This window comes from Drosophila gunungcola, assembly GCF_025200985.1.
Source record: "Drosophila gunungcola strain Sukarami chromosome X unlocalized genomic scaffold, Dgunungcola_SK_2 000023F, whole genome shotgun sequence".
In the NCBI taxonomy this organism is placed as follows: domain Eukaryota; kingdom Metazoa; phylum Arthropoda; class Insecta; order Diptera; family Drosophilidae; genus Drosophila; species Drosophila gunungcola.
This window is the reverse complement of record NW_026453185.1, coordinates 1224291-1249732: the sequence shown is the minus strand read 5'-3', so window position 1 is coordinate 1249732 and position 25442 is coordinate 1224291. Positions and strand designations below refer to the sequence as shown.

The 25442-nt window shown below is 44.5% G+C and overlaps 7 protein-coding genes across 14 annotated transcripts; 4 read left to right on the top strand and 3 right to left on the bottom strand.

The window, feature by feature from the left end:
• The first annotated feature begins 3 nt into the window (after positions 1-3).
• On the top strand, positions 4-3357 carry LOC128260444 (histone-lysine N-methyltransferase 2D). Of its 3 annotated transcripts, none has more exons than XM_052993456.1 (4): positions 4-141; positions 744-950; positions 1029-1380; positions 2236-3357. In XM_052993456.1, exons 2-4 carry the CDS (start codon positions 759-761, stop codon positions 3177-3179), a joined length of 1488 nt encoding a protein of 495 aa, XP_052849416.1. In that variant the 5' UTR covers positions 4-141; positions 744-758; the 3' UTR covers positions 3180-3357. The 3 variants fall into 3 exon arrangements, with proteins under 3 accessions (XP_052849416.1, XP_052849417.1, XP_052849415.1); XM_052993457.1 differs by lacking the exon at positions 4-141 and adding an exon at positions 401-407; XM_052993455.1 differs by lacking the exon at positions 4-141 and having other exon boundaries at positions 523-950.
• Positions 3358-3704: 347 nt separating this feature from the next.
• LOC128260447 (UDP-N-acetylglucosamine transporter) lies at positions 3705-6946 on the bottom strand. Of its 2 annotated transcripts, XM_052993460.1 has the most exons (3): positions 6605-6946; positions 6377-6496; positions 3705-5395 (listed from the first exon to the last, which is right to left on the bottom strand). In XM_052993460.1, exons 1-3 carry the CDS (start codon positions 6615-6617, stop codon positions 4446-4448), a joined length of 1083 nt encoding a protein of 360 aa, XP_052849420.1. In that variant the 5' UTR covers positions 6618-6946; the 3' UTR covers positions 3705-4445. The 2 variants fall into 2 exon arrangements, with proteins under 2 accessions (XP_052849420.1, XP_052849419.1); XM_052993459.1 differs by lacking the exon at positions 6605-6946 and having other exon boundaries at positions 6377-6584.
• A 658-nt stretch (positions 6947-7604) lies between these two features.
• Positions 7605-9566, top strand: LOC128260450 (translation initiation factor eIF-2B subunit beta). The gene is made up of 5 exons (XM_052993465.1): positions 7605-7783; positions 7838-7924; positions 7982-8438; positions 8811-9196; positions 9254-9566. The coding sequence occupies exons 1-5, from the start codon at positions 7728-7730 to the stop codon at positions 9324-9326; spliced, it is 1059 nt and encodes a 352-aa protein (XP_052849425.1). The 5' UTR covers positions 7605-7727; the 3' UTR covers positions 9327-9566.
• Positions 9567-9568: 2 nt separating this feature from the next.
• LOC128260449 (uncharacterized) lies at positions 9569-11516 on the bottom strand. Its single transcript, XM_052993464.1, has 2 exons — positions 10926-11516; positions 9569-10260 (listed from the first exon to the last, which is right to left on the bottom strand). Exons 1-2 carry the CDS (start codon positions 11481-11483, stop codon positions 9733-9735), a joined length of 1086 nt encoding a protein of 361 aa, XP_052849424.1. The 5' UTR covers positions 11484-11516; the 3' UTR covers positions 9569-9732.
• A 1191-nt stretch (positions 11517-12707) lies between these two features.
• On the top strand, positions 12708-17647 carry LOC128260443 (uncharacterized). Of its 2 annotated transcripts, none has more exons than XM_052993452.1 (3): positions 12708-14074; positions 15218-15799; positions 16896-17646. In XM_052993452.1, exons 1-3 carry the CDS (start codon positions 13298-13300, stop codon positions 17475-17477), a joined length of 1941 nt encoding a protein of 646 aa, XP_052849412.1. In that variant the 5' UTR covers positions 12708-13297; the 3' UTR covers positions 17478-17646. The 2 variants fall into 2 exon arrangements, with proteins under 2 accessions (XP_052849412.1, XP_052849413.1); XM_052993453.1 differs by lacking the exon at positions 12708-14074 and adding an exon at positions 14399-14857 and having other exon boundaries at positions 16896-17647.
• Positions 17648-17812: 165 nt separating this feature from the next.
• On the bottom strand, positions 17813-19928 carry LOC128260445 (WW domain-binding protein 11). Its single transcript, XM_052993458.1, has 5 exons — positions 19760-19928; positions 19576-19701; positions 19417-19514; positions 18153-19351; positions 17813-18071 (listed from the first exon to the last, which is right to left on the bottom strand). Exons 1-5 carry the CDS (start codon positions 19821-19823, stop codon positions 17879-17881), a joined length of 1680 nt encoding a protein of 559 aa, XP_052849418.1. The 5' UTR covers positions 19824-19928; the 3' UTR covers positions 17813-17878.
• Positions 19929-20729: 801 nt separating this feature from the next.
• On the top strand, positions 20730-25413 carry LOC128260393 (germ cell nuclear acidic protein). 4 transcript variants are annotated; one of them, XM_052993361.1, is made up of 7 exons: positions 20730-20882; positions 20960-21173; positions 21245-21337; positions 22401-22502; positions 23101-24003; positions 24067-24409; positions 24949-25413. In XM_052993361.1, the coding sequence occupies exons 1-7, from the start codon at positions 20799-20801 to the stop codon at positions 25289-25291; spliced, it is 2082 nt and encodes a 693-aa protein (XP_052849321.1). In that variant the 5' UTR covers positions 20730-20798; the 3' UTR covers positions 25292-25413. The 4 variants fall into 4 exon arrangements, with proteins under 4 accessions (XP_052849321.1, XP_052849320.1, XP_052849323.1 ...); XM_052993360.1 differs by having other exon boundaries at positions 22392-22502; XM_052993363.1 differs by lacking the exon at positions 22401-22502.
• The last annotated feature ends 29 nt before the right edge of the window (positions 25414-25442 follow it).

Sequence of the window (25442 nt, the reverse complement as noted above, 5' to 3'; positions counted from 1 at the left end):
AATATCATAGTTTCAATCCAAAGGATGTGAATTGAAAAATTAATAATATTTTTTTGCCATAGATAAAATGGAGTTGTCGTACCATAATTTTGTGTGTGGAGCTGCTCCTGAGGAACTTTAAATCCTATGATTTCTTAAGGGGTAACATATCCGATTTTATTTATTTTATTTTCTAAGTTTATGTATATTAAAGAATACACACAAAAAATATCATATCGTTCAGGGGAATATATTCGAAGTTACACGCAAATTTTAAAAGTCGTTTTAAAGTGCTTGAAAGTACAAGAACAAACTTTAAACGAAATCGGCAAAATCAATTAGTGTCCAATTTTAACACGAGCTTTTTAAATACCGACAAATATTTTTTTATAAGCAATTTAAGGCCGAAATTTTGGTCAAAAAAAGGGGTAATACTAATTTTGTTACAGTGCCTCGATCCATGATTTTAGTGCTCGTAAAGTATTAAAAGCGTTTTTTTCAAAACCACTTTTATGGTAAAACCAAAACTACCCTTAATAAATATAGCTGATAGACATTTAAGAAAATTGTTTTTTTTTTTTTTAATGAGAACAAGTTTTTTAAATAACGGAAACGTTTTTAAGAAGAGCAAGAAAATACCAGCGATTAGAATACGGCCACACCGAAACCGGGCTGGTATTAAATCTCGAACCGACGGTCACACTTTACAACCGAGCGCGCAAGTAACAACAATTTTGTTTTGCTCATTTTTTTTGCTTTCCGAGGACACACCGGCGAACATGAAGCGCACTAAGGACGAGGACAAGGAGGAGTCGCCTTCCCAGCCGGTGACCCACAATTCCAGCGCCGGCAGCAACGGCCACGACGCCCCATCTCCGGTGGCGGCCACATCTGCGCCGGCGGCCAATTCCTCCGCCGTTCCGGATGCCTCGGCCTCTGGAGCCTCCGTTCGCACGACGGGACGCGTGAAGGTGAGTGTGTGATTGGAATCCCAATCCCCGAGCATCCCCCCGGCTCATCTTGCCTAACCATCCGTCCGCTTGCCGCAGAAACCCAAACTGGTGTACGATCCCTCCGACAACTATGTGTCCCGGGCCAGCAGCAATCGCAGTTCCCTCGGCGCAGCTGGAGCCGCTGCAGCTCCTGCCACTGCCACTGTCACTGTCATCCACGGTGTCCAGCAGTCATCACCTGCCAAGGAGGCAGCCAAAGAGCTGGTGGCCAGCGATTCCCAGGACTCCACACCCAGTCCGGCCGTTTCCGAGCAGCACCAGCAGCAGCAGCAGCATCCGGCGCAGAATCGCAACTTCGACACCTGCCAGAAGTGCTCCAAGAGCGAACCGAAGCGAGGATCCGGCCACAAGAGCAACTTTCTCACCTGCAAGGGCTGCATGCAGAAATGTAAATATTCCCCAACTGTTCTGGTATTTTGGCAGATTGCCCCAGATCTGCCCAGTTTGTTAAGGCACTTATGTTTTTTATGTATTGGATCAGTAGTTCTGACTAGAACTCCCACTTCTTTGTCAGGTTCATCTAGGGGAGCAGGGCTACCAAACCACTACATTTTTATAGCCACAGAAAAAGCCTACATTTGTCCAGTTTGTCAATGCAATCTGGTTTCTTAAGTCATGTTGCTTTACTGCTACCCTACTAGTTCCTGGTACTTTGCCAAATTCTTGAACTACGCATATTAATTATCATATATTTAGCTATTTTATGCAACCAGTTAGTGCACATAAAAAGATCAAATGTTTGCAACAGGTATAAAGTATACCTACACAAGGCCCACTTTTTGGTGCTAAGAAGATTTGGGTTAATGATTTAAAAATAAACACTCTTAAATTTAGAATATTACCTTTTAATGGCATTATGCTCGTCAATTTACCCATATTTTCCATACTTTATACATTAATTTAGGTTTTCAAAGCAAAATTTGATTTCTGTAAGTGTTATTAGATTACTATCTCTTCACAGAGATAATAAGAAGATAATGCTGCTTACAGTTCACGAAAAAAATGTATTTTATGATTTGTTTTCTCAAGCGAAAGGTTTGCCCTTTTAACTTATTTTAACGTCCTTTTTTCTAATTTGCCTATGGATTTCAAATAGTTTTGAATGGTTAAAGTAATCTCAAGCCATTTTAAAGGCTTTAAATAGGTATGTTTGGTAAAGATTTATGTATATCTTAAAATCATAATATGACCACACTTTCATGCACATATATATTCATCACCTGTGTGTTCTGTCTTCTTTCAGGGCACTTTCCCTGTTTGCCCATCAACTTTGATAACCAGAGCCTGGCCCGCAAAAGGTACAAGTGCGAGAAGTGTCGCTACTGCCAGGTGTGCAACGTGAGGGGTCGGGATCTGGCCATCTGCAGCACTTGCGTGGACGCCTACCATGCGGACTGCAATGATCCCACCATCAAGCAGGCCAAGTCAGTGGACACCAACCCCAAGTGGAAGTGCTTCCGATGCGAGGCGAGTAATAGCGGCCAAAACACCAGCCCTTCCAGCGAGGAGCAGGCGGGGGGCAGGAAGTCCCACGCAATCCGCGAGGAGCAGCCAGTGGCGGTGGTTGTGGCGGCCAGAAAGTCCAATGCGGGTCGCAAGAAGCGCGTTCAGTCCGATCCCACGGGTCAGGAGAAACCAGCAAAGATTGAGAAGCTGGGCAAACGCATTCCGCCCTTGAAAATGGATGAGAAAAAAGAGAGGAAGGAGGTGGCCAAGGAGGAGAAGGTGGTGAAGATGGAGAAGATGGAAGAGCAGCGGGAGCAGCCAGTGGTGGTGGTCAAAGTGGAGAAGGTGGAGCAGGTGGAAGATGATGGGGAGAATAAGCATGAACCCATGCAGCCAGAGCATCGGGCAGAGGAGCTGCCGCTGCAGCCAATTCGGAAATCGTATCCCTCACGTCTAACGCCACCGGCTCCTGCGGCCACAGATAGCCCCGTGGACATCAAGGGCCAGCCCGTGTCCAGCTGGTCCGTGGAGCAGGTCGTCGGCTTTGTGGCCAAGCACTATCCGAAGGAGGCGAACGTGTTCCGCTACCAGGACATCGATGGCGCCTCCCTGCTGCTGCTCACCCGCCAGGATGTGATGAACGGATTCGGCCTGAAGCTGGGACCGGCGCTGCGCGTCTTTGAACTCGTCATGTCCCTGCAGAGTCGCTCCGACGACGTGAGACTCGCCTGGTTCGAGTAGCATCGAGTAGAACCGCCACCTCCTTAGCACCTAAGATCCTTACGCCGCACTGTAACTTTAATCTAATACACTCGTCGTCGGAGCGTGGCCTCGTCCGCTGGCCACCAATAAAAGCTTATATTAAGTCTTCCGGCGGATGGTCTGGCCTGCGCTCCAGTTTTTAAGATGTTCTTCTGTAGTTTAACACTTGCAAAGGCACATACTTTGTAAATGATATCTGCTATATTTGCAAACAAATATGACTTTTGTTCAAATACATTTTTTTTCAAATGTGGAAAGCCAGGGGGTTGCTAGTTTATTGACGGGAAGGTATCAAAAAGAAAGATAAACCAAGGCACGTGACACTTTTGTGGGCAACTAACCTCGTTAAAAACCCATTTGGAACGGTCTCATCAAAAAGTAACAAATATTAAAGTATAGTAATCAAGAATTTCTTAGTTAAAACTATAAAAAATCGTTCTTAATCTTTTTTTTTTTTAATTTTACCATACTCTAAATAAATCGAGAATCTTAAGTACACACAACTTTGAATGCGCATTTGAAATAACTTCGCAAAGTTAAATGCTTATTTTTATTTAAACAAAATGACAAAATATTGAGAGTTGCGTTGATTGGATATGGAATATAATTGTAACGCTTGGCGACTAATACGACTTCAGTACAAATATCAGGGAAGAGTCCGAAAATAAGATTTTACGATGTAAATATTATAGGGACTCGAAAAAAAAAAAGATTCTGTGGACAATTCGAAGCCATTTTCCATAAGGCTCAGGATGATAGGTTATTCAGGGAGCTTTGAAACAAATGAACATTATATACTCAAACATAATTCATGATAATTGAATAATACTGCTGAGAATTGCCCAAGAAACTAATTTAATATGAAAATATAATATCTCAACCTAATCTCAGGTCCAAGTTGATATTTACAAAACAATAGTAAATTTGTTTGGCATTCCTTAGCTTTAATAATGTATTTATCAAAACTATGTATTACCATTTAAATATCTATACTTTAAAGTAGCTGGTAAACGCCCTAAATATATTTATATTATATAAATAATTAAGTATTGTTATCGTTTTTTCGTTTCCTACACATTAAAACTATCGTTTCCCAGCGGAAAGTGCTACGAATTGTCCAGACATTAATATCCACCCTAACATATATACACACAACGTGGGGAATATCAAAAACACTAGATGCAATCATCGAACGGTCTCCGGGTTGTCGACAAATACTGATGACAGATCCAGATTCCTCCAGAGTTAGACGCGCGGCAGCAGCTTCTCCTCGTCGCCGCCAGGACCCTGCATGCTCGACTTTGGAGCCGATCTGGCCGGATCGTAGCCATACAGAAAGATCGAAGCGATGACCAGGCCAGCTCCGAAGCTGAACTGCAACGTGAGATTGAAGTCGAAGATGTAGATGGAGGCCACGCACGAGATGATGATGGCCAGCGAGGTGGCGAAGCCCTTGAGTATGTTGTCCGCATACTTGACCACAACGGCCACGATCAGGCCGCCGCCGGCCTGCAGCAGGACCAGATACCAGACGAACACGTCGTAGCCATGGAAAAATCTCTGCTCGAAGATCCGGCTGCCGTCGTTCACGAGGCAGGTGAGCAGGCCGAAAGGAATGCTCAGCAGGCTCAGCTGGACGTTCCTCATCCACACGGAGATCTCGGCACCCTTGAGGATCTTCTCGAAGTAGATGCCAGCGAATCCGGACAGGAAGCAGGCGCCCAGTGCTGCCCACAGTCCGAGCATCCTGTTCTGCTCGGGTGCTCCGCCAGCGAGGGAGGCGGCGGCCGTGGCCGCAGCTCCGGCTCCGGCTCCACCGGCTGGACCGCTCGACGGACCCACAGTTTGGGCTAACTGCACCAGAACGATGCCCATCACCAGGAGCAACAGCGCACCCCACTGGGTGTTGAGCAGCTTGCGACGCAGTATCACCACCGCAAACATGGCCGTGGTGAGGATCTTCAGCTGGTACGTCACCTGGTAGGTGGCCGCATCCAAGTGCGAGGCGGACACATACAGCAGGTTGTTCTGGACGATGTACACCAGCGAGGGCACGCACACCTTCAGCGTGTCCATGGGATTGGCAATGATGGTCTTGTGCAGCGAACGGACGAACTTCTGGGCATCCTTGCCCTCCTCATTGAAGACCAGGAACAGGCACGTGATGAGCTTGGCGAACTCGGCCATTAGCACGGCTGCAAACGAGGGCGGTAAAAGCAATTAGTGGGTACAATTTTATGTGAGGGCGATAGAGATCTGCCGGCACTGCGTAAAAACCATTCTGGGCTTATGACAATTAAACACTACCTTTATTACCAAAGCGTCCATTTAAAAAACCAAAAAAACTATTTATATTTAATCACTGAGTTATATTTTTGGGTTTTCAAAGGCGTAGAAAGTAACCCTAACAGTTTTACGGGCGACGATAGCTTATCTACAATCCCACTTAAATGGTTTTGCACCTATAGGCTCTAAAAATTGTAATTTAAATTCAAATTTACAAAATATTAATAAAATATTTGGTTGTGTAAGAATTTTCTAAATTTAATGCAAACTATTTTACAACTGTTTTTTCTTTTCAACGAGATTTCATTTAAAAAAAAAACGAGTGACTAGTAAAATGGAATACCTTTATAATACAATAATTTTGTTTAAAATCTAATAACGCATAAGGTCAACTAATAAAAAAAAATTGGTAACACTTGGTGTAAGCCTAGGAATAGTTTAAAAAAATACTTGTGGATAGCCTAAAACCAAAAGAATTAAAAGATTAAAAGACTTGGAATTCCATAAACTCAAATGTGAACCTACAATTTTGTTCTAACTGTTGGGAAAGACCGAAACCACTTTTATCTAACTATTAGGCGCCCCATGCGGAAGTGGCTGCTTATCAGGTTCCTCGGCCGCTCCACATCTACTCGAACGGCCATTCCCTGCCTGCTTTTTCTCCACCTCCACCTCCTCCTACTGTTTTTTTTTTTCTTTTTCTGCTGATGTTGCTGCTTGCGTGGACAGACCCACGTCGAGGGTTCGTGGAACTGCCAGGGTGAATCGAATGAACCAAAAGAACCCGGTGAACTGAATGAACCCGGTGAACTGAATGAACCCGGTGAACTGGATGAACCGGTGACCCCAATGAAGCTGACAACCCGTTGGAGGGCACAACTGATACTCACCCGTGGAACTGAGGAAGATGTCGCCCGGCCGGGTGCGGGCATAGCGCATGCTGAGACCCAGGATCGCATTCTGCAAAGTCAGCGTCAGCAGGCTGATGTACTTCAGCGTATTGGCGTTCACTGGACGATGGGAATAGGAATAGTAATAGGTGACGGGTGCGGGCAGGAGCGCCATGTCAGTACGTCTGGAGCAACGCCACTCGACTAAAGGCCAAATACTCTACTCACTGTGTATGTTCATGCTGCTCTTTGTTAGTCGCGCAACTCCAACTCCACAAACTCCACAAACTCCAAAACCAATAGAAACAGAAACCGAAACCGAAATCAAAGGCAAACAAATGCCGGGAGTTTGCTATACAAACGGCCTCCGTTTCTGGCCAAGATCGTTCAGTTGTCGGTGGAGCGTTCTGTGCGGCGGTGGCGGATCGCTGCGTTCAAGTTGGCCGGAGGAGGAGAAAAGAAGACGACACCGGATCGCGACACGTAAACAACAATCTGAGCCCCAAGCTTCTGCCATCGGCGACTTTTTTATCGCAGCGCCGTCCATGTGGTTGTTGTTATTGTTGCTTTTGCGGCAGCGGCCGGCACTTCGATAGCCACCAGTGATGGCCAGTGCGCGCGGCAATCTTCGATGCATGCGAAAAAAAGCTAAAGTTGCATGCAAAAAAAAAGAAGCTGAAATTGGCTATATGCTCAAAAAAAAACTATAGTTAGAAAAATGCATTTCCGATTTCCCGGTTTGGCTTATTCCATACCCTTCACTGTTTATAAGATTTGCAATTCAGAAATCAGTCTTGCAATCGAATCAAACGAGTACAAATTTCTTAAATTTTCAACTTCCATTTCCTGGGGAAACGCATAGAAACAAAATTCAAGATTTAAAATTTATAATGTGCTTTGTTTGAAGTAGTTTTGTTTTTATTTATTCAGGTGCTGATATATATACGTCACATTAGGCAGTAGACTTTATCTGAAATTAAAAGCTATTTTAAGCAGTCAATGGTAATCAAAATTGACGAGCTATAGAACTACAGAATATATGTTTCTGCTTGACAACTCAGCTCTAAAGTAGAGCCTTAAACTTATATGAAAGTCCTTGCAAATTTTCATATGGCAACAAAAAAAAAGAATTAAAAATTGTATACAAAACAAATAGTAGGCCGTTATTAATTGTTTAGCTTTTATTGTTTGCATAACGCAGCTGATTGTTATCGATACTGCGCTGCTCATTACTAAGCATTGCTTTCGCCAACCCAGTTATCGATAACACATTTCCGTGTGGCGATTTGGTTTGCATATTTACAGAAAGTTGGTAACTTTTTGGGAAATTGTGAAACTCAGAGGAGACAGGATGCGGGAACAGCCACTGAAGGAGGTTACCCAGCTGATCCACGCCATCAAAGTGGGGTAAGTGGGTTGGAATTCGTTCTGGCCAAGCACTAAATGGACAATCACCCGCAGGATGGTAGAGGGATCCTACAGCATAACCAACAAGACGCTGGACATCTTCAAATACATCATTATGAGCAAGAGCTGGCAGAACGCCGAGTGAGTTGAAAATGTGCCCCCGGCCAGTATAACCCATGGACTAATCCCTTTGTGCAGTGCCCTCATGCAGATTGTGCGCGCCCAGTGCAAAATCCTCCAGGCAGCTCTGCCCCAGGAGACGGTCACCTCAAATATTGCCCGCAGGATCCTGAAGCTGACGCGCGAGGAGTTCGACCTGCTGCACGCCAAGGTGCAGCACTTCGCCGACGACTCGCAGGCCTCGCTGTCGCTCCACAAACTGGTCACACAGACCAGCGAGAGCAACGTCAGCGTGGACTACTCGGTCCCGCAGCAGGGACTGCGGGAGGCCCTGCTCGACCACCTGCAGGAGGTGGAGACGGAGCTGGAGACCAGCTCGGAGAACATCTGTGTGCAGGCCGAGGAGCACATCCACTCCTCGGAGATCATCTTGACCCTGGGCCACTCGCGCAGTGTCGAGAGCTTCCTCAAGCGGGCGATCAAGAAGCGCCAGTTCCTCACCATCATCGTGGCCGAGTGTGCGCCTGCCTGTCGGGTGAGTTGTGAGCCTCCAGGGGATTCCGTTTTGTATTAGTAAAAAATTTCAAAGGGCATTCATCTGGTTATCTTAAAGTGGGAAACAGTGAGCTATAGGGCTCATCATTAAAGAGACAAAATTAAAGCATTTTAAAGTCATTAAGTTTACTATTACTACTATGATTTATTTGTGATAATCTTGTAGTTAAGAATGCCAGATTAAGACAGACCTTAAGATTATTCCCATGTCCTTATTTCTGAACCACACCATTGCATATGCCTTAAGGCAATTTACTTTTCTTTAGTTTATAGTTTTTCTGTTAGCTTACTATTAGTGATTTCGTTGTAATAATGTTTATATACCTTAATAACTTCCGCATTCCTATTGCAGGGTCACAATCTGGCTGCCAGCTTGGCGGGTGAGAAGAACGTGGAGATTGTTGTGATTCCGGATGCGGCCATCTTCGCGATGATGTCGCGAGTCAACAAGGTGATCATCGGCACACACAGTGTGCTGGCCAACGGCGGACTGAGAGCGGCCTGTGGCGCCTACACGGTGGCACTGGCTGCCAAACACTACTCCGTACCGGTGATCGTGTTGGCGCCCATGTACAAACTGTCCCCACTGCATCTGTGCGAGCAGGACGCCTTCAACATGGTCGGCTGTGCGGAGGATGTGATCTCCTACGATTCGATTCCAGCACGCGAGGCCAAGGTCTACAGTCCCATGTTCGATTACGTGCCACCAGAACTGGTCACCCTTTTCATATCCAATACGTACGTAGTGATTTTAATTCGTCCTACAAATGTACTACTTATAAAGTTATCCTTTAGCGGTGGCCACGCCCCCTCGTATGTGTACCGCCTACTCACGGAACTTTATCATCCCGAGGACCTGGAGATTTGAAACCGAGTTTGCCTCCTTACCATTTCATAAAATCGCCCAATAAACGCTGACCCCAAAATCTTAAATCCAAAAGCAGATCTTTTTCGGGTTTGATCGATTTAGTCTAATTTTATTTCGTTTGCACGTCCTTCTCACAACACTATAGAATATTTTAACTTCCTGATAGTAAACATTTATAAACTCGTTTTAAATTCGCCTTATGTGCATTCGAAAGTAAATGCCTATTTCACAAAACAACAATGTTTAACAATATTGAATAGTTTTCTTTAGATTTTACCTGAAAGCAATAACAGAACATCAAACATTGCGGTGGATCGGTTTACGTTTTAGGAACATATCAAATTCCACTCCCTGTGATATAGTAGCTTCTTTCAGGTAGCTTTTTTTCTCGTTTGATTCCTTGAATCTACTTTTGAACATTTTTGAGCAGTTGCGTGAAGTCCGCCAAGCTATCAGCATAGTAATCCGGCTGGGCCGCCACCGGGGCATTCAGCATGTCCTCCTTGGTCAGGCAGCCGCTGAGCACCAGCAGCGATTGGAAGCCGCATGCCTTGCCGAACTGCACATCCTGAACCAGGGTGTCGCCGATGAAGATGCAGCGCTTGGGCTCCCGGATCTCGAACATTTCGCCAAACATCTCGCCTAAGATGGGCGACGGCTTGCCCAGGAAGGTGGCCTCCCGCTGGGTGTAGCGCTTCACATGCTCCAGAAAGTCAAAGAACCCGGCCACATTGAGGTTCTCCGCCAGGGGCATGACGACATCGCTGCCACCGGCTATCAACTGGCAGTCCTCGTTCTCCTGCAGATGCCTGATGGCCTTGGCCAGCTCAACGTACGAGAGATCCAAGTGGATGTCGAAGAGCACTGCGCCCACTGGCTTCTCAATGGCCAGGTGATCCACCAGCGAGGCGGCCGTCAGGTGTTCCTTGACTTGCTGCCAGGTAAGAAGGTCCAAGTCCGTATTTTAACGTAATGTTTATGGGCAAAAAAACTTGTAGTTAGTAAAATAATTAGTGTTTCCTAAATATTGTATTTATAAATAGCTTGCAACAAAACTTGTAGTTGAACAAATATTAAGTATTATTTAAATATTTATACTATAATTAGTGTGAAACTTTTTTTCTGAAGGAATTGCCTGAAGGAATTTGCCTAGAATTGTAAGTATGTTTACAAAAACAAGTCAGTATTTTATCTTAATATTAAATAATACTTGTAGTTGGCTAACGATTAAGGTATTTGTTAAATATAATATTGAAAATAATTAGCTTGAACGTTTTTTTTAACCAATAAAATTAAAATGTAGATTAGTTTTAGGAATAGGCTATAATATCACTTTCACATTCTTTATCATAATATTAATAGGCCAAAAAACTTGTAGTTAGCTTAAAACTATTGCTTGTTTACTACAATTTAAAATTTGTAATTATTTCTTTAATGAAATTGGCTTTAGTTGCGTATATTTTTAAATAAAATATTGTTTTATGAATTTATCAATGGTAGTTAATCCATGTTTTCAGATTGCAAGTCATCGAAAAGCTCCTTAAATTACGTTACTGTTCGTCATTCGACTGCAAGCTAATAATAACTTATTTTCCTCACCAGCGACTCGAACTCGATGTTGTGCTTACGCAACGTCTCATTGGCCTCCAAGGACATGAGGGAGAAGACCCGCTCCCCCGGCTTGTGCTTCTTCAGGTACCTGACAATGGTCTTCACCGGATGCACGATGTCGTCCTCCTGGACATTCTTGGCCCCAATGTGCCGGAACTTCTCCATGTAGCCCTCCTCGGAGCGAAAGCTGTTGTTGGACACGAACTTGATTTGCTTGCCGGCCGCCTTGAGGGCATTGACGGCGGGTCCGGTGTTGGGGATCCAGCCCACCAGGAGCCACACGACGCCATCGCAGTCGCTGATCACCAGGTCGAAGGAGTCGATGAACTGGCGCTGCTCCTCCAGGCTCAGCTTCAGGATGTGACGTGGCGGCGACATGGATATAGGCGGCAATAATCGGCAATATATGGTTAACGATGAACAACGGATGCTGGTTGCGCGCGCATGGAAATTCCACAGCCGACTGACTTGGCTTTGCCGGCATTTAACCTTCAATGTCAACGCATTGACATTGTTCCCCCGATTCCCCGGCCACCGAAATATCATATATGTATGTTAAGTATCTTTTATTACACGATTTAGCGAACCGACTGGCTGAGTGCCTCGTCCGATAAGATTTTGTATGTAAATGCAAAGATGCCTCTTCTGTGTGGGACGTGACGTGAAAGACGCGTGCTTTGCTTATTCCCTAGTCTTATTATCTGTAAAGAAAATCAAAACCAACACAAAAAATGTCTCCTTCGCTTTCTGGCTATTGTTAGCATCGACAAGCAGCTAAAACGTGAGTTCCTAACTTTTATCTAAAAGATTATATTCCAGTATTCTCAATGTCTTACTGAATTTGATTTCTATTTTTTGTTTGAAAATAGCGGTATTTGCAGTAGCACTTTAACTGGTTCGATATATACAATTAAGATCTATCGATTTCAAAGTTTACTATCAAACATTATCAAACTAACTGTATTATTTGTGATCAGTAGTTAAGTATAGAGTATGCTTTTTATATTTCATCAACATTAAAGTATATAATAATCTTCCAAAATGTTATTTTGAATTTAATAGAACTAGTTCGATAGGAAAGTTCACTCAAAAGTATCGAGTTTGAAATAATCTCAAACATTTATTGATTGGCTGAAGTCAGCTTCTTAATATTTTAAAAATTTAATCGTTTAAAAGAGTCAAATTTTACTGTTTTATAAATTTTGAAAACCAGTAATTTAGTTTTAGTTAATCATGCTTTCACTTACATGCCAAGGATTGCAATGCATGTTTATTCCAAACGGTGGTCCACTAAATATTCCTTTAATTTTAAAACCACTTCGATACAAAAGCGATTGACAGGAATATCGATCGGTGCATCGGCCTTTTGTTTACACCGTTGAAAGGTATTGCTTATTGCTTTTTGTTGTTCTGTTCAAGCTTATAACTATTGCATGCACAAACATGCACAGTGAGCTCTCGGATGAAGAAGAGAAACAATTCAAAGTGCATCGGTTTGAAATTTAAATTTAAATTGCTTACGAGTACTTTCCCAAAAAACAGAAATACAACTTGTTTACTTGTGTTTCCCTTTATAAAAATGTGACATACTTTCTTTATAAATATAGACCGAGAGACAAAATACAAAAAAAAAGTATGATTGTCCAAAAAAATAAATAGACTTAATTAAACTTTATCATCAATATTTTCTTCAAGGATCTTTAAAGAAATGTCAGAAGAAATAAAACATAATTTATAAGTAATTGTTTTTGAAATATGCTATATTTTCAGGTGAATTTTTGTCCCTACACCAACCGAATCGGTTCACCTTACAGATGGCGTACTGTACCGTGCCCTAGACCATGGCCACACGTTAACACCCTGACATTGATTGCTGCGGCATTTGACCAACGGAAAACGGCGGAAAACGAGGAATGAAAGTGCAACCAAAACAGAGGAAACCACAAATGGCCAATAATTCAAATTCAAATGCAACATTCCAATTGGTGGTGTCCGGAAGACACTTCTTTCCACAGCGGAGCAGGCAAGGCAAGGCAAGGCAAAAACAAAAAAAGAAGCAAAAAACTGGCCAACGGGGCGGGCACTTGATATGTGTGTGTCGCTTTGGGTTCGGTTCGGTTTGGTTTGGTTTTCGACTATACATATGTGTATTCATATGTCACAAGTCCAAATCGATTGCCGGTGCAAGTTAGTTTAGTTAGGCGTCTCTCTGATAAGATACGAGACTACGAGACTACGAGACTACGAGTACGAGTTGCGGAGAATTCCGCTGGAAGAAAAGCACACATTCTGGTCCCTGAGCTTGGAGTAACTGTTTCCGCCGGTTATACAACCCCTTTGCAAAAAAAAAAATCTGGAAAATGTCTGCGCTGGCTAACGGTGGACAGGAGGAGGAACTGCAAATTCTGGGCCAACTGAGGAGCATCGAGCAGATCAACGAGCAGCGCCGGATATTCCTCAACGGCACGATCACCGAGGAGGTTTCGGAGGGCTCCAATGGTGCGACCAGCCAGGATGAGAAGGAGGAGGACTTGGAGAAGGATCTGAAGCAGTTGGAGCAGCTGGAGACGAAGAAAACACACGATGAGGTGGAGAAGCAGGTGAAGCAGAGAACACCCCCAGAGGAGGACCCAAGGAAGGAGCTGGAAAAGGGGGAGCCGTCCAAGCCGCAGCCCCCCAACACGCTCGCCCTGAATGTGAAATACGCCACCCTTCCCAGTCCCAATGTGGCTACCCTGCGTTCCCCGCTCTCGCCGCCTCCCAAGCCGCCCATGCTGGGTCGCACCCGGAGCATAGGTTCCGGCGATGGCAAGAGCAATGGCAACGGCACCGGCCACGGCACCGATAACTCCCTCATCCGCCAGAGCTTTCCTGAGGGCGTGATCAAGATCAGGCCCCAGTCTCCCTCAACTCAAGTCGCAGCCACTCCAACTCCTACTCCTACTCCTACTCCTACTCCCACTCCCAACGAAGAAGCACCCGCCACCGTGTCCGCCCGGCATTACGAGGGACTCATCGAGGAGCTGCGGTGTCCCGGATGCGCCGGCGCCATGAAGGCACCCATCCTGCTCTGCAAAAGTGGCCACAGTGTCTGCGAACAGTGCACCCGGATTCTGCTCATGTGCCCACTGTGCAAGGTAACTGAAATTGACGTCAGCCCCGGTCGTTATCAATATCTCATATACCGCCACCCCCCCCTCATGTTTTCCTTATCTAGTGACGTGCAAATATTGTAGGTGGAAACTATTGAGAAATTAGACGCAGATTGTCATCATATCATCGACAGGCGCAGGACAGAGTGATCGTGATCTCCGGTTGCGATTACTTTTATTGCCTTTCGGAGGGTGCTCTAATCAATTCTCAAGAGGAGCCACTATCTGCTCTATAAAGAAGTATAAATACACCTTGTCCGTTTGCCCGTTTGTCCGTTTGCCCGTTTGTCCGTTTATTTTCCATATCATCTGGGTTTTAGCAATTGACTATAGAGTTTTTTACAAGGAATTTTTAAAAGTGGTTATAAAGTTTTGTATGGGCTATATTACTTACTTTAAATAAGTTATAAGCCATTCCTATAAATAATTCAAAGTATTTAAATGTATTGGTCTAATGCGTTAGTTTCTAATATTCGTTTTTATTATCTCGAATTTTAAATATCGTTTTTTCTTAAGAGAGAAGGATGCTCAATTAATTCTCAAGACGAGCCATATTAATATTTTCCATATTTTATGAACTGACTATAGAGCTTTTTATAAAATATACTTCTTACAACCAATAATACAAATTATTATAATCAAATAGGTCTTGTCCTGCAGCTTCTTGTTTTCCTTATTATTATTTGCTGAAATTTCAAATTCTTAAGAGGAAACTATATCTGATTTCTAAAGTGTAATACATAATTATATAAGGACTTTATTATTTTGGTAAGTTTGTTCCCTAACTAAGTATCTGCCTTCTTCACTACAAATATGTACATATGTATCTTATAAATCCTTTCAAGTTTCGGTAATAGAAGATAAAGTCAAATAGTCTTGATTATGAGTAATGTATCTATATTAATTTATCAAAGTTAGATCTCTAAAAAAAGTACTAAATTACAGAAAAGTTCACATAATCTTTACTCTTTAAAAACATATATACATAACATATAATTACACATTACACCTTAAGTATTGTATAGATCTATGGTGTTTGGGCCACCATTCATACCATCTTCATTCTATAGAAACAAATGCTTTTCATATATAATTGCCCATTAGTAATGCCATGTCCTTCTGCCTTAGGAACCCTTCACCTCCTCCCGATCGCTGACCGTGGAGGCGCTCTGTGCCAAGGCGCACTTCCGGTGCGGACACGCCTCCGGCGGCTGCCAGGTGCGGATGCCCGTGGTGCTCCTGCCGTGGCACGAACAGCAGTGCATGTACAAGCCGATGAAGTGCTTCATGGGTCGCGTGTGGGGCGATTGCCGCTGGCAGGGACGCGAGGTGCAGTGGAAGGAGCATCTGGAGGGGGAGCACGGCGACCGCCTGTTCTGCGCCAGCAGCGCCGATCTGGAATGGAATCTGGCCACGCGCCGCAAGCCGCTCACCGGCTACTACGTCTTCCAGGCGCATGACGAGATGTTCAACTTCTACGAGATCCACGACCGCCAGCGCATCCTGTTCACCATGACCTGCACCTCGAACCGGCGGGACAGCAAGTACAACTACGCCTTCGAGGTGACCGTGCTCCAGCCGGACAACGAGGCCCTCTCCATGACCCAGAAGTTCCCCGTGCACAGCGAGTACGACAAGGACATCCTCATGGAGGGCACCTGCGTCAGCATTCCGCTGACGGAGCTCAACCGCTTCCTGGACCAGGACAAGGTGAGTTCTGTGCAGGGTTTGTACTCTATTATTGTACCCTGCTGTATTACTTGGTTAAATTTGCCACAGTGGTTAGTATTTGATTTTCACGACCAGAGTTCCCCGAATTTTTCTTATCGCCCGTTAGCTGGAATATATTATCAAACCTTATCTGCGCTTTTTCACCAGCTTCGAAAAGCGTTTTATAGCTTCTTTAACTGAAAATAGAACAAATTGACAATCCTATTATTTATATACACACGAACAAAACGCAGTCCCAGTTATCAAATACAAACTAAATTTGATCATTTGGAATTTCGTTTTTAAGAACTAAAAGTTATCTGCACATATAAGTGCAATTTTTTTTAACCAGCTTCTTAAATTATTATTATAATTATAATATTATTTTATAATTATAATATATATAAAATGTAAAATACTATTATTTATAAGCACAGATAAAATTCAATCCAAGCAAATATTCGGGCATTAAATACATTGCATGTATGATAAAAAATATCATACATAATACAAACCTATTTTATCTTGACTTTCAAGATGATATAATTTCGAATTTAGTTTTTTAGAATTAAACCCTATATGCGCTTATAAAAGCAATTTATTTTACCACCTACAAGACGTTGCCTATTAAACGCATTAAAAATATAAAGTGGAATTTAAAAGCAAACCTATTTTAATCTTTATTTTCAAGATATAATTTCGTTAAAAAAAATTAAACATAAAAAAAGAAGAACTTTGCTCATCTTAAATTTTTGAGTGAAATTGCTAATTTATAATTTTTTAAATAGGTTTAAAAAAAAAAAAAAAAAAACCTTTTTGTGATCAATCCGAAATATCAAATATTAAACTTTATATGTTAATCTTTAACTTTTAGATGAAATTACGAGTTTTTAAATTTTTAAAATTATTATTATGTTATATTAGTAAGTGGAAACTAAAAAAGAAAGATAACCTTATTGTGATTAATCAGAAATATTTGTATATACAAATGTATTTCTATTGAAATTAATTTAAATTAATCTGCATTATTGGCATATAAAGCGTAAAAAGACAAACCATGGCACGATCTTAACTAACGCCCTTTGCCATTTGGCAGGTTCTCCACTACCGCGTGAGTGTGCTGGCGGTCAAGTCACCGCGCCGGGCGAAACCTCCTCGCCAGAGTCTGCCACATCCCGTGGACCTGGAGCAAACCGCGAACGGCGGAGTCAATGGGAAGAGCGTGCCGACCAGCATGATCATTACGCGCACGTATAAGGAGGCCATTGGCGAGGCGACGGCTGCCCAGGCCAACAAGGCAGAGGTGGCCACTCTGAACTCGGAGGAGGATGTGGTTGCCAGCGGCGATGGCGATGGAGATGGCGCCGGGGGACTGGAACTCGAGCGCAAGTGGGGCACTCCGCAGCTGCACTTCAATCGCAAATATCTGCGAAACACTCTGAACGACTCGACGCCCCTGGAGGACGAACTGCGTCCGCTGGCCGGCGATCTGCGCAACGGACATGGCGACGACAAGCTCTCCCAGTGCAGCAACAGCACGAGCTACACGAAAAAGGTATCCGATTCGCTGAGGAGAAGCTTTCGGGCCCTCAAGGCGGACTTAGTTGAGATGCGGCCGTTCAGCAAGAAGCCAGTCAAAGCAGGATCCCCAAATGCAGTCCAGACTAATGGCAACTAGCGATTTCATGCGTGTTTTCCACCTTTTTTTTTTGTAGTAACTTATATCATTTTCTAACACTCCAGATAAAAGCATGTAAATATAGCAAATGCTTTAAATCTAATGACATATGTATGTATGTACTTAAAACATAATAAAATGTAAATTAAAATTTATAAAAATGCCATATACTTATTTCTGTTTTGTAACCAAACTTAAAATATGAAAATAAACTATTTAAAATATTAAAGTGGGCTGAATGAAAATGGAGCCTGTTGTCGCTGTAAAAAAAAAAGAATTGTTCTCAAATACTTGCCTAATCCTGTGCCCAAATAATTAGTGAAAGGCCTTAGGTATTTGGTTTGGATGACTCATTTTATCTAGGACTTAGACTACACAATTTACAGGACTCGCAGCAGGGGCTACAGCAAGCCCTGCATTTCGTTCATGAACTGCAGATAGGCGTCGTCCTTGGTGGGCGGCTTGCTGTGCGTCTCCGAGGGGGCGTGGTGGCCATCGTTGGCCGCATGCCTGGGCCTCGCCATCCGGCGTTGATCCTCGCGCTTCACGCGCAACGTGGACGGCACGAAGCGGGTGACATCCGCACTCAGATTCCTGATAAACAAATTATTAATTTTTGCCAATATGTGGTGCATATATATATATGTATATTAAATAAGGGTAGTCACAACCCACCTGATTTGTGGTTTGGCGGTAATGGTGGTCACACCCTTGGCCGACTCCTTGGCCGGACCTCCGCCGCCTCCCTGCTTGTTGTGGTGGGCGAGACGAGGTGGCAGGCCCGGCGGCGGACCCGGTGGCATCCTGATGCCCATGCGGGGCATCGGTCCCAGGCCATGCGGCGGTCTGGCTCCTGGCGGCGGTCCAGGCGGCATGCGCAGGCCGAAGCCGGAGCCTGCGTGCGGTGGCCGCATGGGTGGCGGGCGGTACATGATGCCCGGTGGCCCAAGGCTGTGCAAGGGCGGTAGTTGGGGCAATTGGGGTGGCGCTGGCACCGCCGACGCTGGTGGCAGTGGAATAGCCGGCAGTGTGGGCGCCGTCGGAGGAGCTGGTGTTGGCTGTGATGGCGCAACGGAGGAGGAGGCGGAGGAGGATTTTACTGGCGCTGGCTTGGCCGGCAGTTCGGCCATTTCCTCATCCTCATCCTCATCCTCATCCTGATCATCGTCGCTGTCGCTACTGCTGTCGGATTTCCTATCAGAGCTAGAGTCGCGTTCTTGTCGCTTCTCGGACTCGTCGTCATCGTCCTCGTCCCGCTGTTTATCCGCCTCGTCCTCCTTGGCCGCCAATTTGCGATGCTTGCGCTTGTGCACATGCTCCATTTCCTTCATGAAGTCATCGATGTTCTGGTTATTCGGTTCGCTTTCCTCCTTGTCCTTGTCCCTGCTCTTCTTGTGCGACCCCGGCTCTTCCTCCTCGGCCTCGCCATCGTAGTCCGTATTGCCCTCGGCATCGGAGTCGAGTTCGGAGAGGGCAAACAGATCTGGCGGCGGTCCCGGTGGGACACCCAACCAATCCTTTTCTTCGTCCTCCTTTGACTTCTCCGCCTGCGCCTCGCTGGCCGTTGCATCGCTGTTCTTGGCCACGCCTGGCGGAGCCCCGGGTGCATAGGGCGGCAGGGCCATGGTCATGGGCGGCGGGGGCAGACGTATGCCAACGGCGGCCCCAAATCCGCCGACAACGGGTCCGCCAGTGGGACCGGCGGGACCGCCCGGAATGGCCGCCGACACCGGAGCGGGCAGGGGAATCTCATCGATCTGGACGCTCTGGGCGTGCTTGACGCTCTCGTAGTACTGCTGCTTCTTCAGACGCTTCTTCTCGTACTCCACCTCTTTGCGCTTGAGGTCCGCCCAGTGTTCGGGCTCGTCGTTGTGCTGGAAGCGTGATAAGTGGGCTGATTAGGGAGCTTTATTTCAACAGGCACTCGGGCCAATCTTACATAGAGGCGCATCACCCGGTCGAAGGTCTCCTTCAGCTTCTTTCGCTTGTCGCGCAGCACCTTCTCGTTCAGCGGCGACGGCTGCAGCACATTGTACTCTGCAAAGCGGAGGCACTGCATCAGTGGCTGGTTTTAATGCTTGCTTACCCGGCTACCCACCCATCTCGTCGATCTTCTCCATCTCCTCGAGTATCTGTGAGGGATCCTTGTTCTTCAGGACCGCCGCCCGCACCATTTGGCGCTGCCTCTTATTCTTCTTGAGCTCCTTTTTGCGAGCCTCTTTGCCTGAAAGAAAGCGCCTGGTGGGTTCAACACTTCGCCGTGGGCCAACTATCGTACTTACGCGCCTGGTCCGTGGGATTCATGTACTTGCCACTCTTGGTGGTGTTGATGGAGCGGCGCCCCATCTTTGCGGCGAGTTATATTGTCTGCCAATTAGCAAAATATAACTTTAAACCTAAGCGGCGGCGTTTTTTTGGTGCCCAAGTAAAAATAAACAGTAGTCTAGTGCTGGAAAACGTCATGTGCTCAGTGTGGTAAAACATGGCCACTTAAAAACTGTCGGGAAATAGCTAATTGCCATCAGAAAAAAAGCTAAGCTTTAAAACACAAGATTCAAATTAGTACAAGCTAGTGGGAAAACTAAAAAACTAAAACTAAACTGACTAACAAATTAAAATATATGTATTTTCGCAACCTCTTGTGAATTTGGAAATTTTTTTTTTGCTGACCAATTCCGTGCCGAAATTGTTAGGTAGCGCGCAAAGCAAATAACTAACAAATAATATTATATATTTATTTGTTATTTTTGTCCAACGGGTGTCTACTTAAACTTATTCAAATAGTTGTTAATCGGTAATCGGGTTCCCATCCAACCCATTCGCTTATACTTTCAATTCACAAAAGCCGGGCGAAATAATTTTTTTACAACATCTTGCCTAACAGAGTTTACATATTAACGGGTTTATATTAGAGCAAATCAAGGATTGAGGTATTTTATTCCCATCTAAGCAATTTGGCTATTCTATCATATTGAACTGCCAAAAGCCAGTTTTTAAAGATATTTTAAATGCACCATTCTCTCCTCATTAAAACACTTTAGTCTCCTGATTTACTATGACACTTGGTTTTCTAAAAACTTACATATAATGTATTATTTAAGAAATGCGACTGTTTAATTAATCGGAATTTAATATGCTATGTCAATTTAAGTGCTTAAATTTTCAACAATACTATTTTTTCTGGTTTTAATTTACCCGCTATAAGCCAATGCTGCCCAACACTGCCGTTAACAGAGCTACCCGGCGGCAGCACCTGCGGCCTTTATCCAACACCGACCGTTGAATGAAGCCGCAAAAAACAAGAAATTGGTTTTGCATGCGATGTCGTCCTCAAACCATAATCCAGACAAAAGTCTGACGACCATGCTCATGAACTGTCACCTGGACGAGAGCCATGTCGATCCGGTAAGTTGTGACTTTTCTGTCAGCCGAGTCAAACCAAACACTAATGCAATCCCAATCATTTCGTGTCACCGTGCAAGGCGCCCCAATCCCAAATAGAAATGAACACCAATGACAGTGTTTCATCCATGGACGCCGACGAAAGTAGCAGCGTTATTTCGGTGTCGTCGATTGATTCGTCGATAGTCAGCTACCTGCACACATCCCAATTCATCTCGTCCTCGGAAGTGTCCCAGGGAGCCATCACCATAGAGGAGACCACCACGGACAGCGAAGCTGCCCTGTCCGCCAGCCGTGAGTTCCGCCGCGTCAAAACAATAACGCGCCCGGTTGTAACACCCACATTTCCATTCCGATTGTCCTAGGTCCTGGTTCCGCCGACGTCGGCATGAGTGCCAGCTCCTCTTTGAAGCGACACTCCCCAGATCCCGAGATCGACGATCTGCAGATAAAAAAACGTAAGTGGACAGCCGGTTGGCCTCTTGCCGAGATGGTGATCTGAGTGAATTTTGGGCATCCATAGGCCAGATAGCATATGCAATCCTTGTGCGCATCTCTCTTGCTCATGCTAAGTCATAAGTAGATTTTAAATTGCACAATATCATACATTTCCTCAGTTTTAAACCTTTTTTGAAGTATCATGAGGACGAGAAAACGGCCCTTTTATTTCCAAACTAAAAGATTCGTTTATAAAATATATACTATTCTAATTGATATGGCCTTGTCCATCATCCCAATCATGCTAAGAAAATATTCTACCACGTCAGTGGTTTTAAAAAACAACAACCTAATGTACATTATATGTTATTATGTATTTGTGGAACTCCAAATCTTATTTATGGAACATTACTGGAATTTACATTTTGAAGTGTTTCAGTACAGTTCTAGTATAACATTTTCTATTTTATTTAATAATAATAATTCGTTGGCAGGTCCTAAAATGAAAAATTCTGAAACTAATTTTTCTAATTGACAAACAGGAACATATTGCAACCATAATTAATTAATAAGCCAATTCCGTATTATTTGTTAAAATGTTCTTAACTCGACGGCATGAGCAAAATGACTGAATTTAATGTTTTCCACAGGTTTCAGTAGTTTTAAACATAATCAAGGTGATGCTCACGTTGAATAAATAATATTTTTTAGCGCTTTGGTACACGAAATGAAAGACCAATGATGAGCAGGGACTTATTTTAATGTTACTTAATCCTTATTCCAATAGAATGTGTTCAAACTTGTAAACTCGTTCGTTTCGGTGGAGCTTAAGTTGACCATTAACTAATTGCAGACCAAAAATAATACCCACGTATTGACGAATTTCTTTCAATATCCTAAAGTACCTCGAATTGAGAGTTTTCAATCTTGGTCTATTTTTGTGTTCGAAAACTCTCAAATAAGGGTCGTTTTTGAATTGACTTTATGTTTTTGTATCACTGGACCTTTTATGGACCCGGACGAAGAATACATGTTGAATCAATAATTAAGTAACTTCTGGGATATATATTTTAGTTGCCTTAGGTCCCAGTACAAGTGCTGCCGCCGAAGTCGTGTCCTCAATGAGGGCTCCATTGAAGCGAGGGTCCGCGAACCACGATGGGAATGGTCCTTCGGTTAAGAAACGTGAGTTGGAATGTTGGAAAATATACCGGCTCATTCAACCACAGCAACACAGTATTTTTGAAACTAAACTAATGCTCAGGTCTATGCCATTGCCTTTTAACTCGTTTCTACGGATAATGACTAATAATGCTGCGATATAAAAAGCAAAAAGTTTCTAACGCTTCACTAGGTAAATATTTGAGAGATCTATAAAGCTGATGAATGTATTTGTTTTTATAGCGAATGCATGAAAGTAAATTTATAATGCATTGATAATCTCCTCTACATTTGTTTTATATACAAATAAAATGTGGTGGTTTTCGAGGAAAAATATCATAGTTAAGTAATCCAAACCAAATATGTGTTTTTGCCTGATTGTATATCCCAAAAGCATATTTTGCCTACGTTCTTGGTGAATATTGAATACTTTTCCAAGTTGCCAGGCAGTGAGTCGTCTAACTTTTAACACACAAGATTGATTGTCAGGCCAAAGAAGAATCCGTCTGAGAAATTAGTTTAAGTTGTTAACCTAAAGTAGAATAATAGATGTGTATACATATCTTATTATAAAACCCATTTTTAACGAAAACCATTATGTTTTATCATTATCATAACGCAGCTCATCGCGATCCGGACGTCGTGGCCACCCCATCGAATCGCTCGGTCGTGACACGCAGTGGACGTGCGGTTGTGTTGCGCAAGGACCTGGAGTTCGACTACACCTCCCCGCAGGGCAAGGACGAGGACGAGGACGCGGACGCGGACGAGTCCGACGATCCGTCGCTGGAGACCAACGACGAGGACGACGCGGACTACCAGCTGGCAACCGCCTTCGAGGAGCCCCTGGGGAGCCAGTGGCCGTGTCGCAAGCGACGCAGCATTGGGAACAGCAGCAGCAGTGCCTGCAGCACCGACGGCAGCCACTCCTCGCCGGAGTCGCCGGTGCCGCCCATTATCTTCCTAGAGTTGGGCCTGCCAGTGGCCATCGTGTGGCAGGAGCCGCTGGCCGATCTCGACTTGGAGAGCGATGGCGAGCTAAAGACTAAGGTGCACAAGTTTCTAGGTCTGGTGGCGCTCCGTCGCAAGCTGTACAATCCCCAGGAGAACGGCGATGCAGGAGAACCGGCGGAGATTGGGAAGGAGGTGGCGAACCTATCGCTTAGCTGTCTGCTGATCAATTCCATCTGCTCGCCCGCAAAACCAGCCACAACGCCATCGCCAGCCCAGCGTCTCAATGCCTCGCCAGCAACCCCGCCCAGCTCCTCCTGGGCAAGCCTGAACCTGTCGCACCTCAACCCGCCCACCCAGAAGGAGCGCCAGACGAAGATGTTCGACAACTTTGTGCTGCTGGCCAATGCCAGTTCCTTCGAGGCGGAGACGCCCGATTTCCTCAAGGAGCCCATCGATCTGAGCGAGCTGCCCAGCCATCGCCAGCGGGCGATTATATGTCGTCGCCACAAGGGCAGCGTTCCCTGTCTCGACAATCATCCCGACTTCTACCGATTCGTGGAGTCGCTCGATCGTGAGTTGTGCCAAAGTCGCAGAGCTTAAATGCCGGTGCGTTAATCTCTTGCTGCCTTTCCAGCGGTCACCTCGATCAATTTCTGCCATCCGCTGGCCCTGGACTATCGCCAGAAGAACTTCGAGACCTGCAAAGTGGCTCTGGCCAAGCGGCTCTTCAACATCTTCAATCACGCCATCTTCCGCTGCGGCCTGGTGGCGCCAATCCTGTGGAAGCGCGGCATTGGCACGCCGTGCAAGGCCGAGCTGGCCATCGACGCCAACGGCAAGCGGACCGCGCGCATCCTGCTCTGGGAGAACATCAGCCACCCGTGCATGCTCATCAAGCCGCTGCTACATGAAATGATACACGCGGCGGCCTTTGTTTTCAACCGGGAGACGGGACACGGCGACAGTTGCCGCAGATGGTGAGATCGAGATCATTCATTTTTTCATTAACAGGCTTAGTTCGTGTAAAAATTGTATTTTTTTTTTAATGAAACATATTTATGAAAACTTTACCATTGGTTTTTATAAATATGATAGAAAAATATAAATATTAAAGTATGTCATTTACAAAAAAAATCCTCTTAGTTCCTTAAAAAAAATGGCTTATTCATTTAAACCTAAAAACTCAAAATTATATCATTAGATTTTCAATTATTTTTTTTTTTTTTTTTTTTGAATTTAGAATTATAAATATTAACCAATTTGTACAGAAACAGTGTTAAAGATTTCAAAACGATCGGTGCATAAGTTTTCAAGTTTTTCGAGGCACCAACTTTAAAAACGTAGTTTGGAAAGAACGCTTTAAAGTTTTGAACACTAAAAAATGGCAGTTTTGGAGTTCATATATGACCACCGAATAAAGCCAATCAGCTTTTAGTGGCAATAATAAATATTTTGTTTGCTACCTGCATACTGCATTACTTACCGGTATTCCCGATTTTTTTTCCGTATTTTTTAGGGCCTACCAGGCCAAGCACGCGATGCCGGAGCTGCCGGCGATCGCCGACTGCCAGCCCACGTTCAAGTACACCTGCTCCCTGTGCGCCCGCTGTGCCTACGGCAGGATCGACTTCCCGAAAGATCAGCTGCGCTGTCACTACTGCCAGTTTGAGGTGGGCGTCAAGAAGTACTGCCAAGCCGACTTGTTCACCGGATCGCGACCAGATCCAACAGTGACTCCGTTCAGGAACTTCGTGCGCGAACATTACTTGAAGCTGGGCGAGGTGAGTGGCACCACGCACAGCGCCAAAATGCGGCTGCTTAATGAGCAGTACTCGAAGATCAATCCGACCTGTTGTTAGAGCACCTTTGTTACGTTTGAACTTTTATATTTTATATTAATACATAATTCCTATTTTTTAAGACCCCTAACGAATGCTGGCGGCAAATGTGACATACATATATATTATTTACTACAAGCTGTATTAAATCCGTACTACGGAATTAAATTAA

Bases quoted from the DNA above. Each gene is read 5' to 3' on its own strand.
- LOC128260449 (XM_052993464.1), bottom strand. From the start codon at position 11,483: ATGATATTTCGGTGGCCGGGGAATCGGGGGAACAATGTCAATGCGTTG. The intron at 10,261-10,925 runs GTGAGGAAAATA...CTTACCTGGCAG, and splicing joins ACATCGAGTTCGAGTCGCTG to CAAGTCAAGGAACACCTGAC.
- LOC128260445 (XM_052993458.1), bottom strand. From the start codon at position 19,823: ATGGGGCGCCGCTCCATCAACACCACCAAGAGTGGCAAGTACATGAAT. The intron at 19,702-19,759 runs GTAAGTACGATA...GCTTTCTTTCAG, and splicing joins GAATCCCACGGACCAGGCGC to GCAAAGAGGCTCGCAAAAAG. The intron at 19,352-19,416 runs GTAAGATTGGCC...TCACGCTTCCAG, and splicing joins ACCGGGTGATGCGCCTCTAT to CACAACGACGAGCCCGAACA.
- LOC128260393 (XM_052993360.1), top strand. From the start codon at position 20,799: ATGTCGTCCTCAAACCATAATCCAGACAAAAGTCTGACGACCATGCTC. The intron at 21,338-22,391 runs GTAAGTGGACAG...TATATATTTTAG, and splicing joins CGATCTGCAGATAAAAAAAC to TTGCCTTAGGTCCCAGTACA. The intron at 22,503-23,100 runs GTGAGTTGGAAT...ATCATAACGCAG, and splicing joins TGGTCCTTCGGTTAAGAAAC to CTCATCGCGATCCGGACGTC.
- LOC128260450 (XM_052993465.1), top strand. From the start codon at position 7,728: ATGCGGGAACAGCCACTGAAGGAGGTTACCCAGCTGATCCACGCCATC. The intron at 7,925-7,981 runs GTGAGTTGAAAA...CCCTTTGTGCAG, and splicing joins AAGAGCTGGCAGAACGCCGA to TGCCCTCATGCAGATTGTGC. The intron at 9,197-9,253 runs GTACGTAGTGAT...GTTATCCTTTAG, and splicing joins ACCCTTTTCATATCCAATAC to CGGTGGCCACGCCCCCTCGT.
- LOC128260444 (XM_052993455.1), top strand. From the start codon at position 564: ATGAGAACAAGTTTTTTAAATAACGGAAACGTTTTTAAGAAGAGCAAG. The intron at 951-1,028 runs GTGAGTGTGTGA...CGCTTGCCGCAG, and splicing joins GCACGACGGGACGCGTGAAG to AAACCCAAACTGGTGTACGA. The intron at 1,381-2,235 runs GTAAATATTCCC...GTCTTCTTTCAG, and splicing joins CAAGGGCTGCATGCAGAAAT to GGCACTTTCCCTGTTTGCCC.
- LOC128260443 (XM_052993452.1), top strand. From the start codon at position 13,298: ATGTCTGCGCTGGCTAACGGTGGACAGGAGGAGGAACTGCAAATTCTG. The intron at 14,075-15,217 runs GTAACTGAAATT...CTTCTGCCTTAG, and splicing joins TCATGTGCCCACTGTGCAAG to GAACCCTTCACCTCCTCCCG. The intron at 15,800-16,895 runs GTGAGTTCTGTG...GCCATTTGGCAG, and splicing joins GCTTCCTGGACCAGGACAAG to GTTCTCCACTACCGCGTGAG.
- LOC128260447 (XM_052993459.1), bottom strand. From the start codon at position 6,551: ATGGCGCTCCTGCCCGCACCCGTCACCTATTACTATTCCTATTCCCAT. The intron at 5,396-6,376 runs GTGAGTATCAGT...CCTCGTTTGCAG, and splicing joins CATCTTCCTCAGTTCCACGG to CCGTGCTAATGGCCGAGTTC.